Below are 18,283 nucleotides of genomic sequence, written 5' to 3' on the forward strand. Positions count from 1 at the left end.
CCTCCAAAAAAGGGTTTCTGAACATAAGAATGACGTTGCCAAAAAAAGGCACACCACCGCCCTGTCGACGTATGCCACGGACCCCGATGTAAAAGCAGACTTCGATAACGCCATCCTCATTAAGAAGTCGTTCAAAACGGACCACATTAGGGCATTGGAGACCCTGGAGATTTACAGAGCTACCAAATCGGGGAAATGCATTAATTACAAAGACAGCAACGTTTTATCGTACGCGTGGCGATACATCTCGGAGGTCAATCCACGATGGTAGACATGGTTTTATTTCCTGCATTGATATTTTGCGACGTTACGTTAGTAGACTCAGGTCTATTATATCAATCTTATGTTTTGCATCGTCATCGCACGCTGGAGATGTTCGATTTTTTGAACTTCAAAAGAGTTCTATTCTCATGACATTCCATTAACGAACCTGAAGAAGATCTCGATGGAGATTCGAAAACGTTAGTTTTTTCTGTTAATTTTCGTCGTTTGTACCGGAAATTTAAAGGTTGAAGTTGCTGGATTAGACCGTAGAAGGAATAATTCAAGACAGAACGCTTACATGGGCTATATAGAGAATAAGTATTTTTAAATTTCCATTTACTAAATTTAAATAATCGTCTCTCCAAAAGCTTAACTGCATTTTAGATAAGTTTTTATTTTGTTATAAAATTAATTGTAAAAGCGGTTTTCAGAATTAAAAAACAATTTCAAAACCCAATTCAATTCATTGAATTTTTCATTATTTTAAGAATAAGGTTCAGTGAACTGGTTACTTTAAAATTAGAAGGGTCACTTTTCAAACCTCATTCGTTCTAAATACTGTATATTGTTTGCAACATTGTTATTGTCTGGGAATTATTGTTAGATAATATGAATTGAATTGAATTGATGATATAAAGCAAATCAATACATAGACGATTTGCCAAGGGGAGTGCATTCCGGGAGGACTTTCTATGCCACACTGACTCCTCTTTAAGTGTTAGACATGTGAAGGAAAACTCCACATGGCCAGTCCCAGTTTTGCAATGACTCCATGTGGCAAAAACTCCCATTAGTGAGGCGCGATTCCCGACAAACTGCCAGTGTTCAGTGTATTCCAAAAATTATTCATTGAATCTTCCATTATTAAAAAAATTATAAAAATTTAAATTGCACACTAATTATGTATTCTTAATATATATATATTATATTATATATATTGTTTAACTAACAATTAGCAATACTCGTTTCCATAATACATTCAAATATAAAATGTCTCTGTATACTTTTTACTCACTCTTCGATGTTAACTCGTATTATTTTGGTGCTTATAAATAAATAGTTGTCGAGAGAGGAGCAAGGAAATTTTTCCCGGACCCGGAGAAAACTTAGGGGCCCACAGTAGTTCTTACTCTTATAAAATTAATGTTACTTTGAATAAAAGAAAATAAAATTTTTAAAGCTGATTTTTATTAATAATGAAACATTCTATGTATTTTATTTGTTCAAAAACAATGGCAAAAGGAGCCGCTCTATTAGCGAGCTCCATATAAGCCTCGACTCCCCTGATTACACTATATACTGTGGACCTCCACTAACTCTGACAAATTTTTTCGAAAAATTATAATTAAGGAGTAATTATAATTATAGCGAAATTATAATTAATGAGTGTTTTCGAGATCCGGAAGTCTTTCGAGTATCGTGCATTACATTGCTGTAGTCGGTAAGTTATTAAAGACTACATATTGTTGTATAATATACAGTACACTGCCATGAAATCTCTTCAGTTCATTTCTTGTAATAATAAATTCAACAGTATAACCATTAAAACTCAGTAAAATTTCTGTTTAGAGCTGATCTTAAAAAAGTACTGTATTGTATATCCATCTCGTTTTTCAAGGCAATAGAGAAAATACTTCGCTAACTTGGACAACCTTGTTGTTAGTCCGAGTTAAAAGGGATTTACTGTATCTATAAATAATTAGAATAAACAAAACTAAACTATTAAAAATGTTGGTTAATGTTACCTATAGTTCCAAAATGGCGGCTCGTCTGATTCTAGCAAAGAAACAGTGGGGACGCACGTTCTAACCTAACCTAACCTATTCTAATAATTTTGTTGGTAATAATTATGGTAATTTATTAGAATAGGTTAGGTTAGGTTAGAACGTGCGTCCCCACTGTTTCCATTCTTCTATTTGCTGGAATCAGAGACGAGCCGCCATTTTGGAACCATAGGTAACATTAACCAAAATGTTTTCTATACATATGAAAATAAAATTTATAAACATTTACCGGTAATAAATCTTTATTGAATAAAATTTCACGTCTGCAAATGTATTCAATACTTGTTTATATTAATTGTTTACACATTACCAAAGCACAAGTGTAGCGTAATAAAACGTAAACAAATTAAATTTATATTTGTTTGTTTTTAAATTTTGCAAAACTGACTTCTGTAATTGCTTATTTCGTCAATTCTCATTTCGTCTGCGAATCTTAGCAATTAAATCTTGAAAATGAATGCGTTTCATTTCCGTCCATCAAAATTCTTTTACCGGAATAACTGGATTAGTAGAAAAATGAATTCATTCAAATGGCTACAAGTTTTACCTTTCTTCCATCAAATTTATATCTACAAGAATATATTTACACTGAACGGAAAGTTATTAAAGTGTTTTTATATTAATAATTAAATAGAACGTTAACTTTTCACGTAAACACGAATGTCAAATTACGCGAGAAAAACAATTTGACTTATAACATTTTTTTTTTTTTTTTTTTTTTACAATTCTAAAATCCAAAAATAAATCATTTATGCAAATAATTAAATATTCTTAACTTTTACAAAAATAGTAAAATATTTCACCATAAAAAAGGTTTTGTATTTCTACTGTTTTGAATGTAATGCAATTTTAATGAGATTATTTGATATAAATTCAAATTAAAAATCAGGAGATAAAATGTGTTTTTAGTTTTAACCAAATCCATAAAATAAATAATATTAATTCGTAACGTATTTGCATATAAAATCTACTAAAATAGAGCAAAAATAATTATTGAATATGCAAATAGGAGATGGATTATAAAATTCGTTACGTTTCCTCTATGATAAATTCTCCTTAATTTACATTATAAATAACTTTTTTCTAAACAATTCAATTGTAAATATTTAAAATAACTCACGAAAGTAACCTCATTCCTTCAACAAACGAATAGGGATAGGTAATATGGAGATATGCCAAACATAAATCAAGATATCTAAGATCATAAATATTCCCAATGTGCCATTTCGCTATCACGAAAATCTTAAAAATCAGGAAATTTTTCTAGGGAAGACTTTTAAGATCCTCCATATTTACAATAGCGCTTGTTATCTGACTACAATCACTAAACGTCGTAGAAGTATCGGAATAATAACTCTGTCTGCAGCTTACATCATTTACAGGATGAATTATTTCAGGATCAGCTTTGTCACAGAGATCTCTATCATCGTATATAAATGTAGCCACCTTCGGGTGTATCTAACAAATATCATTTCGTAGAAGAGTCCATTAAAAACTCAGCATTGTAACTAGAATCGAGATCAGTAGGTGAGAAGATTCTCTCTGATAAGTCCTATACTTATTCTGCCTTCAGAATAATTGTTGGAATGTTTTAATAGAAATAAAAACAAAAACTGGCCTATCTTCCTCCAACATCGGATAAAATGATTATCAGAGATTTAATTCCTTTATGTGATGTTAAATATTTAATTTATTGCAGATTATGTTCAAAAACTGAATTGATCTGCATGTTTTCAATTGATCAGAGAACGATAAAATGACAAATAATCATATTTTCAAAAAAAAAACACTTTAATTTTTAATAAATAAACAATTTCTTATTTCTTATCTTGTTTTATTCGTTTGATAGAAAAGTTACAGAACTGTATAGTACATGATTTACAATATCAATATTATCCAATTCTATAGAAATATAGAACAGTAAAATTGTTATTTCAAATGTCATATCTGTATTGGAGTTGACAAACTTGTCACACAATCTTTTTAAAATACTGATTTTTATCTATGAACGTTCATATAAACTTTTGTTTATAGCTCGAGAATAGTTTAAGAATATATTATTATTATAAATGCTCGAAGAAAAGTAAACAAACAGATGGCACAAAATTGATTGACGAGACATATCAAAAAAAAAAAAAAAAATAGAACTTAGATCAAACAGCCAATAGTTCTGTAAAAAAATTGATCCAATCATGGAATAAAAAATTATCCGAAAGGAAAACAAGTGAATTTTTGACATTATTTTAAATATTCCATTCGTGGATTGCGAAATTAAAAGACCAAAGAAAACAAGAATAAAAGATAAATGATAGATTGTTTAAATACTAAAAACAAATAGAATAGAAGTGGAAGGCAAAACTTAAATTGAGCAATTCAAGCGAGAAAAATTAAAAGCAGAAAAACTGAACTGGCAACTTTTAATTGATACTGACGAAGTTCATGCCATAACATGATTTCAATAAACTTAAAATATTTAATACTTCAAAGGCTTGAAAACAGAAACAGAAACAGAAACATGTAGAAATTCAATATCAATGTAGTTTGCCGTTTTAATCCCATAAATGACAAGTTTAGACATTCGTAAGTAACACACACCTACATTTCTATAGGCAATTCTATATCAATACTCTTTCTCAATCTCTGTGAATATCATTACGTTTATTTTTGAAGTTTTTAAAATAAAAATTTTAATCATTTTAAACTATCTTCTGTTGGTTTCTGTTGCTTTGTTAGTCATAAGAAATGCGAATTCAAATTCTCATAATTTTTCACAAGTGATTTGTATTAAGAGATTTCATTCCATATCTGCATCCACAGTAACCGACTTCATTGCTGACCAGATCACTCGTAATTAAAATTAAGGCTATTCATTCCTCATTTGGATCCCACGGATCAATTATAACAATTTATCATTTAGAATCATTATCTTATAAGAAACAGTAGATTATAAAAATTTTACTCAGATCCAATTCAATTTCTTCTAAACGAACTGATACCAATACAAAAGAATTTATTTTGTAAATAATAATGTACGAGTATACAAACAGTAATACATACAGTAAATATGCTACAAACTGAACTATTCTATAGTCATACATTCCTGTTTTCAAAAACGTAAACATTGGATATATATGTTTGAACATAATTCTTGTTCTTGTTTACTAACTTGGTAATAGCATCAATTCTACGTAATATATATTTAATACATTTATATCTGTATTTGGCACGTTGCATAGTAAAGAGATTTTAATACAGATGGATAAACAAGCCAATGAAAATAAAACCAGTTTAATGCATTTTGATGACCGGATGGCCGAACAGCTAAAGTATTAGCCTATCCCGTCTGGGGACCAAAAAAAGAATTTGGACGGGTGTAAAAACCCCAGGAATTTTCGAAATGGTCCGTTCTGGATATGTCGGTCCGCATTTCTCACCACATGGGTTTAAGTAAAAAACGGCCCTCTTAGTGCCCCACAGGGCGGACAATAAACAGAGCAAAACCTATTTCATTTCAAACGAGCTTTTTTTTTGTAACTCTTTCCTCCCTGTGGGCACTAAGAGGGCCTCTTATAGCAAGATCATTATGGGTTCGGCCAGGCCCACAATGGGGCGGCCGGGTGGTGAGGGACGGGGACTGACGTATCCTGGATGCACCACCCCCGAAAAATTCCTGGGGATTTTTCGGCCCGTCCGGATTCGATCCCGGGTCCCCTAGGGCGGCAGGCTGTAACCTTGACCGCTCGGCCATTCGGCCGCAAATATCAAATGAGCTGTCATTGGTTTACTTATCCAGCTTTATTAAAGCCGCTTATAAGACAATATGTCCATAATTTCCATAGATGAATTTCCAACGTGCCCATTTCGATTGCTTTCCTTTGCGTTGAAGAATTGAGATAAAATATCTTTGACAAGTTTTTAAGGTTTTGCAGATAGAGTATGAAGAAAAAGCAATTGCTTGAAATATAAGTTAAGCTGCTTTGACACGACGGTGTTCTCTTTTCAGAATATCTATCACGAGAATATTTTATAATGAACTATCGCGATAAAGAAATTGTTTACACGCACGCAGAAAACATTGCGGTCGTTCACTAGAAAAATGACTGAAGTACTTTATGCTGTAGCCATAGTTGTTCAAGAATTTATGGAAATTAAGAAAAGGAAAATGTGAGACACTGGTTAGCAAGGAGGGATGATTTATTTTATCCCACAAGCAAGAGTAACTTTAGTAATGTTCCTAAAAATGAAGTGGGCCTGTGTCAAATCCAGGCATTTTGCAAAAGAAAACAACCCAATAAACATAAACGATAAATAGAAAGGCTACAAAATTAAAGAAAACAACATTCAATTCACGTGAACTCAGGCGTAATGTCACACTGAAAATGTGTGTATTTGCATAAGAACAGATGAAACCCTGTCTATACGACAGGATTTCATCTGTTCTTATGTGAGAGTACTCTTGCGAGAATACTCTCAAACATCCAGCTCGGTTTGATAGCTGAGAGTAACTCTCGAGTAGTTTACGTGATGAGAGTTTAGCAATATTATGTCACAAGAGCAACTCATCTACTTTCGCCGTGTAAACGGGATTTTAAAGAGTAGGGATTGAATTACCGGTAATCAGACTTTTTTAAAATGCATCGGTAAATATGCCAGTAATTTGATATTTTTTCCTGATAAATTTGATAAAAAGTAGGTAGACAGGTAATAATTTTTTATTTAACAAGTCAAATATTTATTTGTAAATTTTCACTTTCACTTATATCTTTTTTTAATTAAAGATAAAAGCGTCAAACGTTTTCTTAAACCGTAAAACTAGTTTACGTTATTTATCTTTTAAATTATTACTTTTCAGTTCTTTACATTACTTTTAAACCAACATGCTGGACAGTTTGGCAATTTGTTTCTTATTCCGCAACGCCTTAAAAATTATTGGTTCATTTTGAAAATTTACCGTTTTACCGGTAATACAAAGAAGTGGGTAAATTTTCAACCCCTAAAAGAAAGTTTATCAAAGTGAAAGGTGGATCAAATTACATTCTGCCTTTTATTTGCATATTGAAAAAAAAAAAACTATTTTTATTATATTTTAATAGATTTTAATGCAAATTCCTATGTATTATGTCTTGTTTTCTACACTTTGTAAAAAATTAAAAATAGTTTTGTTTCTAATTTTTTGATTACCTCTTTTTTAGATACAAGAAAATAGCTTTTAATTATGATAATTATGATCTCATTAAATTAATTACATTATCAAAATATTTTCAATTTTTAGGCCAGATTATTTATTTTTAGGATGATAATTCGGGTTAGGAATTCCCAACGGGGTCGATATCGATCCCTGGGGTCAAAGGAAAAATCAGATACTTGTTATATTTTATCAAGAATTTCGGATGATTTTCAAATAAAAATAATAACAATCGTGTGGAAAATTCATTAACTGATTTAATAATTTACTTGGGTAAAATCGTGGGAAATAACAAAGGGGATCGATTGAAAAGAATATTTTCTGTATAGGGGTCAAATGCAACGAAAAGGTTGGAACAACTGACTTGAGTTATGCCTGCATATGTAGCACGTACAGTTCATTCTCGATACAACACATTATACAGAGAATGTAGCCTCTGGTCGATTAGCGGAGAATGTCCGTTATATCGAGGGATCTGAGAATATATGTGATCCAAATGTACAGTAGCAACAAATTAATAGATTAAAAGTCTTGATCATAATAGTATATTTGTATAAACGTGGAAAAAATAATGACAAATAATTTTTTCATCGTTTGCTCTTTCTTTTCTGTGCTTTCCGTCGTAAGGCAGAAAGATGCACTATGGATATAAGTATAGTCCTACTATAATATCAAAGTATGGGTATATGCCTAAATTAAAACCGTCTTTAAAATAATAAATACACGACAATACATTTACTAATCGTACCATAAAATACTTCAGTTTCTTAAATTCTTAAAATATGCCGTGCCGTATAGTCTTAACTTCATATATTTTTTTTTTTTCTTGTCTGTCTAGAAACTGTTATATCGAAATGGACTATACTCGTATATACCAGGGGTGACCAAAACTTGTCGTAGGAGCTACTTTGTAATAATATCTTCTATCAGAAATGCGTGGGAGCCACATCCTCTAATAGATCAACTATATCTAATTTATATTAGATATGGTTAATACGCTATAGTTATCATTGTTCTATAGTAAATATCTGTTACTTTATGACCGGTTAGATATATATTCATTTAACTCTTTTGACATTACAACGTACTCGTATCCTTAGCTTTTAGATGCCTGTTCAATGTTTAAATGGAGAGTTACGTCTACAATCGGTATGTATAGTACGTAACACCACATAACAGTGAGCAATCTTACAAAAATGGTATACATGTATATGTACCAAGTTTATAAAAATAAACTGTAAGGGTTTATAAGAGCCACGAATCTCAGTTTGGCCAACATGGATATATACTATACTAAACCGTAAATTTATATTGCATTACATTTATTATCACCTTGGTAAAAAAATGAATCTTGGTAAATAACCTACTTTGCTGACATTTTATACATTCCTCGGCTAGATTAAAACAAGTTAATATATAAATCTTTAGTAGTAATGATAAAACCCTTTATTGAAATTGTAATCTCTTTTGTAATGACCTCATTATATGTTTATTAAAATTAAATTCCAATAAAGATCCTTATCGATGTTTATACAACAGTATAAATATTTTACTGTAATAATTAACATTATACTTTACCAAGACAATACTGTAAATAATTGAAAATAGTGTAATAATAATAATTGATCCCAGCTTAAAATTAATTAGACCTACTATGGATCTACATTATAAATAAATACAGATTTATTAATTAAAAACTTCAAACAAAAGGCATAGAATTTATCCTTTATAATTAATATGCAAATTTGATAATAATTAATTCTTAAAAGAATTATAAACAATATGATGGAATTTGTGACATAAATATATGTATCACGACTGGCAGAAGATTTGTGATAAATGAAAATCGCTTATGTTAATCTAATAAAATACTTCAATATTAATATTAGCAATTTTTAATTAAATTCATTCATGTGTAGCAATATGCAGAGTCTACGTATAATATTTATATTCGATTAAGTAAATAATTTATCTACTTAGAAAAAAAAAATAGATATATTTTCAAAAAATGAGCACTTATACCAATTTTTATATTTATTTCACAAGTGCTTTATCATTTGCATCTATCTAGCAATTGATTCAATGATAAACTACCCGGAAAAGTTTCGATGAGAAATGGAGCTAAGGCCAAATATCTGTAGAACATTTCTCCATCTTAAATGATGACTCGAATTTGTCATCATAGTTACATTTGTCATATTAGGTATGGAAAATGACATATACTAAATTGAAGTACTGCCTTTTATCTTTGCTTTGTTTTGACACCAATAACTCATTTTGTTAAGTGCTTGAATGTTGTTCGTGATTCACGTATCCTTCAACCTGTTAAACCAAGTATTTATTTATTTTTTTTCTTTATAAATTTTAAATTATTTTTCATATGGTCTGTTCTGACTGTTTTCAATTTATCATTCCAACAATTATTATTTTATTTTTATATTTAAGATAAATTATACAACAGTTAATTAGATTTCGTTTTTCAATTTTATTATTCCAAAGTAAAAACAATATGGGTATTTATTTTCTCTTCTCACATACCTTATTTATAGATATTAATTTTTGAATTTTATTTATTTATTATTACTTTGTTTTAAAATCCTGTGTTTCTATACGAACATAAAATATTTAAGTCACTTTTGAATAAACTAGTCTAGTTTATGTACAAAAATAGAATAGTTTATGCATAAACCTTAAACTGAACACAGATTAATTGCACGCTTGTAAATGAATCAATTATCTTAGATATAAAATTAAATTTAATAATTTTTTTATTCTTACATACATATAATTTTCTTTTACAGCATCTGCTATCTTATTATTCTTATCGCATCATCTTTTCGTACAGGCATTTAGATGAATAACATCATTACAATTCATACTTTCTTATTATAGAAAAAAAGAATCGATTTTCTGAATTTAACATAAATTTTTAAAAATCTCAGTACAATTTCAAATTTAAAATTATAATAAAATTTTAAGGAAAAAAATATATTTTATGAGGTTTCAAAGTTCATTTAAGTTTCATACAAACTGAAAAGAGAGATGCGGAAACAACATTTGTATTTATTTTTATACATTTATCATGTTTTTCGGAAGTATCAAGTAAAAAAAATAAAGTAAATGCAATAGAAAATGGTAAAATTGAGGTCAAAACATTAAAGACAAAATTTAAATTCAGCAAAAGGAGAAAAAAGATGGCAAATATCCAGAGAAATGTGATAGGTCAACTTTCTATAAGAAAACAAAGTTAAAGGAAGTGATATTTTATATACTTTTCTAAACGAATTCCTTTCATCAAGCTACAAAACTGTCAAAAGATGCTTAAAATAATATTTTACTATAAAAATAAAATAAGATAATGGAGAATCAAAAATGGATTTTTCATATTTACTCAAAGTTATTATTTTTTTTCGAAATTATTATGAAATTACAATAAACATTGAGGATGAAAATCATAAAATTAAATAATTACAGAACAAATGCATTTGTTGAATACAAAATAAAATTGAAATTAATTGTATTTCGGACTTTAATTAAATATTAATATTGTCAGTAAATAGTTTAAGAATTTTGATATCTTATGATAATTTAAAACATTCTTCTAATCGTTATTTCCTTCAGAAACAAATTTAGATGACAATAAACAGAGTGGAAAATTCTGCTTATTATTAGATTTTATTAAATATTTTATTAATTAGATTCTATTCGATAAAATATTGTCTTGAGGACTTGAAAACGAGTTTCACATAATTTATATTTAATAAATTGAATTTCAACTTCGAATGAATATCTAAACATTTGAACTTATTTATTTTAATTATAGAACGTTAATTTATCATTCTTATGAAATGCGCTTTGGTATATTTGATGTTTTTCTCGAACTTTTTACAAAATTAATTGAAATTTTGCAATTCTTTAACTACTTTTCAAAATTTCCATTTAAAATTAACAAAATAATGAGAACTTAAATTGATTTAGAGATTTATTACCGATTTTAATTCGTATAGAACACAGAAGTGTAGAAATTAATGGTCTTTGGAAAGTATCCAAACTTCAAAAAAGTGCAATTGTAATTAAATTTTGGTTTCGTATAATATACATATTTTGATGATTTAAATTTTTTATTTTACCTCATCGAATATACAATAACGGAACATTTCTCAACATTTTCACATTTCTTTTCTTCATTTAAAAAAAAAAAACTAATATATGAAAAAATTTTAAGCAATTTCTCTCTATTGTTTGGGAAACTGAAGTCTAACTTTAGTTAAAATTAGACTCCAGTTTCCCAAACAATTAAAAATTACAATACAATACAGATATGATTTTAATAAACATAACTTTTAGATAACCGAATATATAATAATTAAATACAAATAAAGCATTTGTAAAAATTAAAAAAGTAAAAGTTAAAAACTTTCTAAAAAATCAACCACGAGAAATCTTTCTTTCTCAATCGTTTACCGATTATCGGGGAGACTTAATTAAAAACTACAGACTGAAACTTTCTTTTAACAGGAACCAAGTTTATTTAATATTAATATGCAATAAAAAACTTAAAAATTTAGTTTTTTCGAAATAACACTGGTGCTTGATTTACCCTAGGGGTGCCACAAGAAGCGTGGCACCCCTAGGGACCACGAGAAGCGTGTCTTATTAAACATTTCAATGGACCGCTGCCTGACATCGTTAAAAATAAATTTCTATCAGTAGGACAGCCAAAACATCCATAAATGAATTACATTATTTTAAGTTCTTATAATATATTTCAGTTTACTATAACATTGTATTATTGGATTGCACGCAAATATTTGTTTAATGTCCATACTACTACATTTTACCTGTAATACTGCGGCCGTTTAAAAACAGTATAATCTAATTCAGTTCAAGGCAACACTTTAAGTTATAGGTTTCATCCCTGATTTATACTTTAAATCCTGTATATCTTAACAAAGTATAAAGATCATTATTACATTATTCGAGTTCAGTTTATTAAAACATTGTAGGAAATATATTATATCATAAACCATATACCGTAATCTAAACTTTATAAACGTTTTCAGACTTGAAATTTAAATTTCTTTAAAGAGAATTCGGTTAGAAAAATCTATTTTTAAAAAATTTTCGGCTATAAATTTTTATGTGTCGATTCAAGAGGACTACGAAATTTAATATTAAAGTAAAATGGTTTTGATTTTAAACGATTTTAATATATTAAACCGACACGACTTGTAAATCATTCCAGTAGTAAATTAGATAGAACTTATACGAAAAGCTTTATTTAAGAGCATTAAAATATTGTATTTTAATAAGAATAATATAGAAAAATTATTCAAAATTGAATCGAATTTGACAAGATAATTATTAGGATAATATATTTCCAAAATAATTTAATGATAGTAAGCACATTATATTTCATGAAATGAAATAAGTTGTCTCCTAATCTGATATATTACGTTACCTGGACAATGTTGGTGCCACAGACACATTTACTGATGTGGTCTGTGAATTTACCGTAACCATTGATATATGGCTTATATTGAAAGGAATCTGTTGGATCTATATTAATTTATTGGTTAAGTCTGATGTGTAAATAAAGAAAATAAATATACGATAAAAATTAAATATTTTTTTAAAAAAATTAATTAACTTGTATTTAAAAACTCCTAGTGATATTTTGTTTACTCTTATATTTGATGATGATAAATTTAAAATTAAATACCATTCGCTAACATAATATACTCTGTAGTAACTCAGTCGCTAATTCCTATGCTGGATAAAATTATTTAATTCTAAATTTATTTGAAAATATCATTTGATATTTTTACTCGAGGTTTTCCTTCTTTTTTTTTACGTTACAAAATATATTTCTGTGAATAAAACGTTTAAACGTGAGGCCAGATGGCCGAGAAACCCGCCACTAAAGCGGCAACTTGTCGCTCTGGAAGACCCAGAATCGAACCGGACGAGTCGAATTACCTCAGGGATTTTTTGGGGTATATATCGGGCCCCTTCACTTACCATTCGGCTGCCCAGAGCCGGATTTTAAACGATTGGAGCGATTGGTGCCAATCGGGCACCGCGTTTGAAGGGGCCCCGCATCACGTCAAAATTTATATATTTAAAAATAGTACATGTTACAAAAATAAATATCTAGGTATATTATTATTAAAAATAAAATAACATATTTCAATATGTAAATTAACAGTTAATTAATTTTGTTATTTAAAGTTTGAGGGGCCCCGCAAAAAAAAATTCAATCGGGCCTCGCACCTATTGGATCCGGCGCTGCGGCTGCCCCATGTATATAAGCCTATATGTAATGTATATTATATTTAACAAACTCTAATTAATTTAAGTCAAACAGAAACGACTTCTTAAAGTATAAAATAATTATATATATATATATATAATTATTTTATACTTTAAGAAGTATATTATTACTTATTATTTTATACTTATATATATATATATATATATATATATTTATTTATTTATTTATTTATTTATTTATTTATATTTATAAGTAATAAGTAATTTTTCGTGGTTTTTTATAATATATAAAAAACCACGAAAAATCGAAAAGAAAAACGTTTTTTTATAAATGTATCTGTTCCATTGTAAGAAAAAATCATAAGTTAATAACAACATTAAGTTACTAAATTCCTATTCTGCACACAAATTTAATAAACAAACTTCTCATCTTATATTACTAAAGTTTTTAATTTTTGCCAAAAGTGCGTTTTGTCAATAACACTACCTGTAATTTTTCTTTCGTGTTTTTGTTATCGCTCTCAAAATTAAACTTTTCCTAAATTCAAGACCATATTTAATCCTAGTGCACTCACCTGCCACTTCGGACACTGTCTTTTATTCTTATCGTCACTTCTCTCCGCTTTTTTTCTCCATCGATTCTCCCATACAGGACAAACTATCCTATTTTCTTCCCATTGTCCAAGTGATGATTCTTTCTTGGACAGTTTCCGCGAACTTCTAACGGGCGAATGTATTTTGCTTTCGAAACCATTCACCTTTTGATAATTACCCGTTTTTCTTTCCAATCCAGAATTAGACGGAAAGTGTAAATTACTAACATTTCCAACTTCGTCGTCCGTGTACATAGCGCCATCTATTGGATTATTTCTCAATTGCAATGATGTCCTCCCTATGCATAATTCCGGATTTGTACAGTCCGGTCGAGACTTCGGACCTGTACACCTGCATAGATCCAGCCGTGCGGAAATGTTTGTTTCGAATCTGTTAGGTCTACACATTCGATCGGTTATCGTTCGATCTATTCTTTCACAACTGGGAGCTATGTAATATTCGTTAACGCACTGACAACCGTTTCTGATGCCGTTTACGGAATTCCGTGCCTTTTCTAGTTTTCCAACAGCGTTTTCCATTCTGTATCGATCACCATTTGTCCAGTCGGAAACGAGGAAAGTCGTTTCTGTCCCAAGTGTCCGTCTTCTCCATTTATCATCCCATTGTCCCCTCCAAATTACACTTTGTTCCGGAACTTCTCCAGTTTGTTCCAGTTTTTCCGGAAAATGGCTCGTCGTAGTATTGATACAGAAGACTGGAAATTTTCCAGGACTCATATAGTCCGACTGTCTGGCACCTGGAAATTCTCTTTTTGATGGATTTCTTAAATTTCCTACTGGAGCAGGGAATTGAAGCGTGTTCCCTCGAAATGGAGGGTGACTGTTACTCGCCTCTTCTGACACGTGACAGGGGTCATTGGCGGAAAGGTAAAGACATCTCTTATCACGATAACTTCTGAGTTTGCGCGAAAAGTACTTTCGTAATCTTGTTTCCTCCGAATCGTCCATTGAATAGCATGTCGTCGGTCATAACAGCTCGCACACTTTTAGCGGGAATATCCAATCGATAGATAATCCAGACGCAACACACCCTTGACACTACAAAACACACGACCTATCCCACAATTCACTTCTAACCGTTAGGGCTTCTATGAGCACGTGATCAACCTTGGAAACAACTAACGTGAGACTAACACCGGTCGGTCTAACTAAAGTTTTACTTCTAATGGAAAATATTCGACATTAAGTTGTATTAAATCGTTTTACGATCAACACAATCTGGCATATTCTACTTTTAATTCAAAAATGCCTTTCTCGGAATGAACCATTAACGCAGCCGTTTAAGCCCAGAGGCGCAAAGTTTTTTAAGTAAGTAGCCATCATCCGACGTAGTTTATATTAAAACAGTGCTGCCATCTGTTGATGAAATTTCATCCACTTCGCTAATACTTCTCGTTTAAAATAAATATTCCTCAAATATAATATCAAACACTAAGATTTAATAATCCTTAAGTAAATGAAATAACGTTTAAAATAAATGTTTTATTATAAACGATATCTTAATTAAATACAGTTTCGAAAAAGATTATCCGATCGATGCATCCATCATTGTAGCGTGTAAAAATGAAGATCACTGGAATTTTTTGTGCAAAGCATTAAATTAATGCATTCGTCTGATTGATTTGTACTTAGATAGCAATAAATATATTTTTACTTAACTTTTGTAATATAAAAGGTATGGTAATTAAAGGTAATGAAATAGGCAACTGTAATCATAGATACCGCATAAATTTATTTATATATTAATTTTGAGGGAAGCTTCATCGTAAATATTGAAAACTTGGGCTATTAAATAGTAATAGTCTATTGATCACTGCACTCTAATCTTATTAATGATCATTATCTTGTAAATTTTGGCTTAAAATCGAATTAAAATATCTAATTAATATTTTTTTAACGCTGCACCCGTAAAATGATATCAATGTATTCTTTAATTACTATTAATTTAGTTTCGTAAAACTAAATTAAGAAGATTGAAACAAATAAATTTATTTTTTTCTATTTCAACTTCAGTTTAATTGTTTCGATCCGTTTAATTAAGGATTGTTTTAATTTATAATTAAAGATCCTCGACTCTTAGTTAAGGATTGGAATAAAATTATTTATTTATTTCAATTTTTAATTAATTAATTAAATGTAAATAATACATTTCAGACGAAAGATAAATTGTCATGCAAAAATATCATCAATTATTGATTTTACACAATTGAACAAGTGAATTAATTATTTCTAGTGTAAGTTTCTTCAGATTTACATTTTCTCTAACATCGATGTTAATTTAAAATTTACACGACGATATAAAAGGGTGTGGTTTTCGAAGTATTCCCTTTAGAGCGAGAAAACACTCGATTAACAATTGAACCAGTCACCTTACTTTATTGGACTTTCAACTTCAACAATTCCACGCCCGAGGGATAAATTGTTCTATGCATGATATCATTCTTGAAGAGAATCGTGAGACCGTGCGATCTACTGTACATGATTAGATATTTATACAGTTATTATGTAGCCTTAATATTGATTAAATTACTGCTATCGTATTCTGATTTATTTTTCATCAAATTTTTATTGGATGCGTTTAACAAGTGCAACGTAACTGGTACCGACACTTACTAGTATTGGTTTGTTTATAGTTAAACAGTAAACCGAGCGTGGCCGATCTAGTTAAAATGTAAAATGAGGTCTACGTGATAGTGTTATTTAAACGATTACATTAACAAAATAGAGAAACATTTTTTTTTTTTTTTTTTTAGAAAAGCGCTTACTTTTCATTAACTCTTATTATTTATTATAAAACTCTTACAATTATTATAAGCTCTTGCAACTTTAAACCCCTAAACGCTTACAATTACTATAAATTCTTTAACATTTAAATAAAAATCGGTTAATAAATTCGTGCCACTTCGCGATATCATTTAAACTAGCCGCTATTTTCTTTAATTAATCTTTTAAATAGCAGAGATAGCGTAAGATATTCTAACCTGTAAAAATAGAATATCATTAATTTTCTATTTCGAAAAATTTCGGAATATCGATCGTGTAAATGGAAGTAAAATGTATTAGTAAATGATTTTGCATTATTTTAAAGCAAAAGGATATTGTTTACACCGTAAACATATTCAGGATACACCATCATTCATCTTCAGGGGGAAGAGGAGCATATGCACCTTTCTTACAAAAAAAAAACAAAAAAATAAAAAATAAAAATTAATTAATTAATAAAATATTCCAAAACAAAATGTTTTTTTTTATTTAATTTAATTAAAATAAATTTTTATATGTAAACATATGCGTATAAGTCCTTTTACATTCGTCTACAGAAGTTATACATAAACCTATTCCCCATTGATTTCTGAATACGCCACTGGTTTGCGTATTTACTGTTTTACGCAAACATATCGTTATTGTAATGCTAGTAACCAAACTTACAGTACTGAATCGATATATCAATTTATGAAAAATAATTGTTCATCATTTAGGTTGTTTAATTTATTGATATTTAATACATTAAATAAAAGTGTTCGGATAATAATGAAGATACTAACATTATTTACGACGTGAATCTTTTACATCATAAAACATAATTTTAGATCTATAAAATTAAATTGAGTTTTCGTTTTTTTTTCTTTCTTTATTTAAAACCAGTTTAAACTCTTTACCGAAAAAAAAAACAGATTCAAAAAATTCCTCAAGAAATTATACGAGTAGTTTTACGTTCTGTTATAGTCAAAACACGATAAATCGTTATTTATGGAATCGTTTTACGAGTTAATTTAAGAATCAAATAACCAATGAATTGCAATCACAAATAATCTGATAAATCCAATTTATGTTTTTCTTAACTGCAAAGAAATATACACTAGCGCAATTTCTAAAGGCTTGTTAGATAAGCTTATCTATAATAAAAATTTGACAATAAAATTGTTTTATTGTTCATCTCGATTGAACAGATAAACTGGCTTAATCAAAATTAATATATGTCGTTAATCAAAATAATATAATAATAATCCAACAGTAATTTGTTATATACTTTCGCTAAATTTTTACTAATTCTCTATTTTTACGTTTTCGTATGCAATGACTAGTTAAACTTAGCAAATTAACTTAATAAGCTATAAATTTATACATTGAAATATAATTGATATTTATTATAATTTTTGAAT

At 29.1% G+C, this 18,283-nt stretch overlaps 1 protein-coding gene across 1 annotated transcript in view; it reads right to left on the minus strand.

The window, feature by feature from the left end:
* Window positions 1-15,386, minus strand: part of LOC136983265 (uncharacterized) — a 134,695-nt gene extending 119,309 nt beyond the window's left edge. The window contains exon 1 of the mRNA XM_067279970.1: window positions 14,082-15,386. Within this exon, the coding sequence (XP_067136071.1) occupies window positions 14,082-15,068 (987 nt within the window). The 5' untranslated portion in view covers window positions 15,069-15,386. The remainder of the gene's footprint in view (window positions 1-14,081) is intronic.
* Window positions 15,387-18,283: the final 2,897 nt, after the last annotated feature.

This window comes from Centruroides vittatus, unplaced genomic scaffold (assembly GCF_030686945.1).
Source record: "Centruroides vittatus isolate TY-2023 unplaced genomic scaffold, ASM3068694v2 contig_879, whole genome shotgun sequence".
NCBI classification, from domain to species: domain Eukaryota; kingdom Metazoa; phylum Arthropoda; class Arachnida; order Scorpiones; family Buthidae; genus Centruroides; species Centruroides vittatus.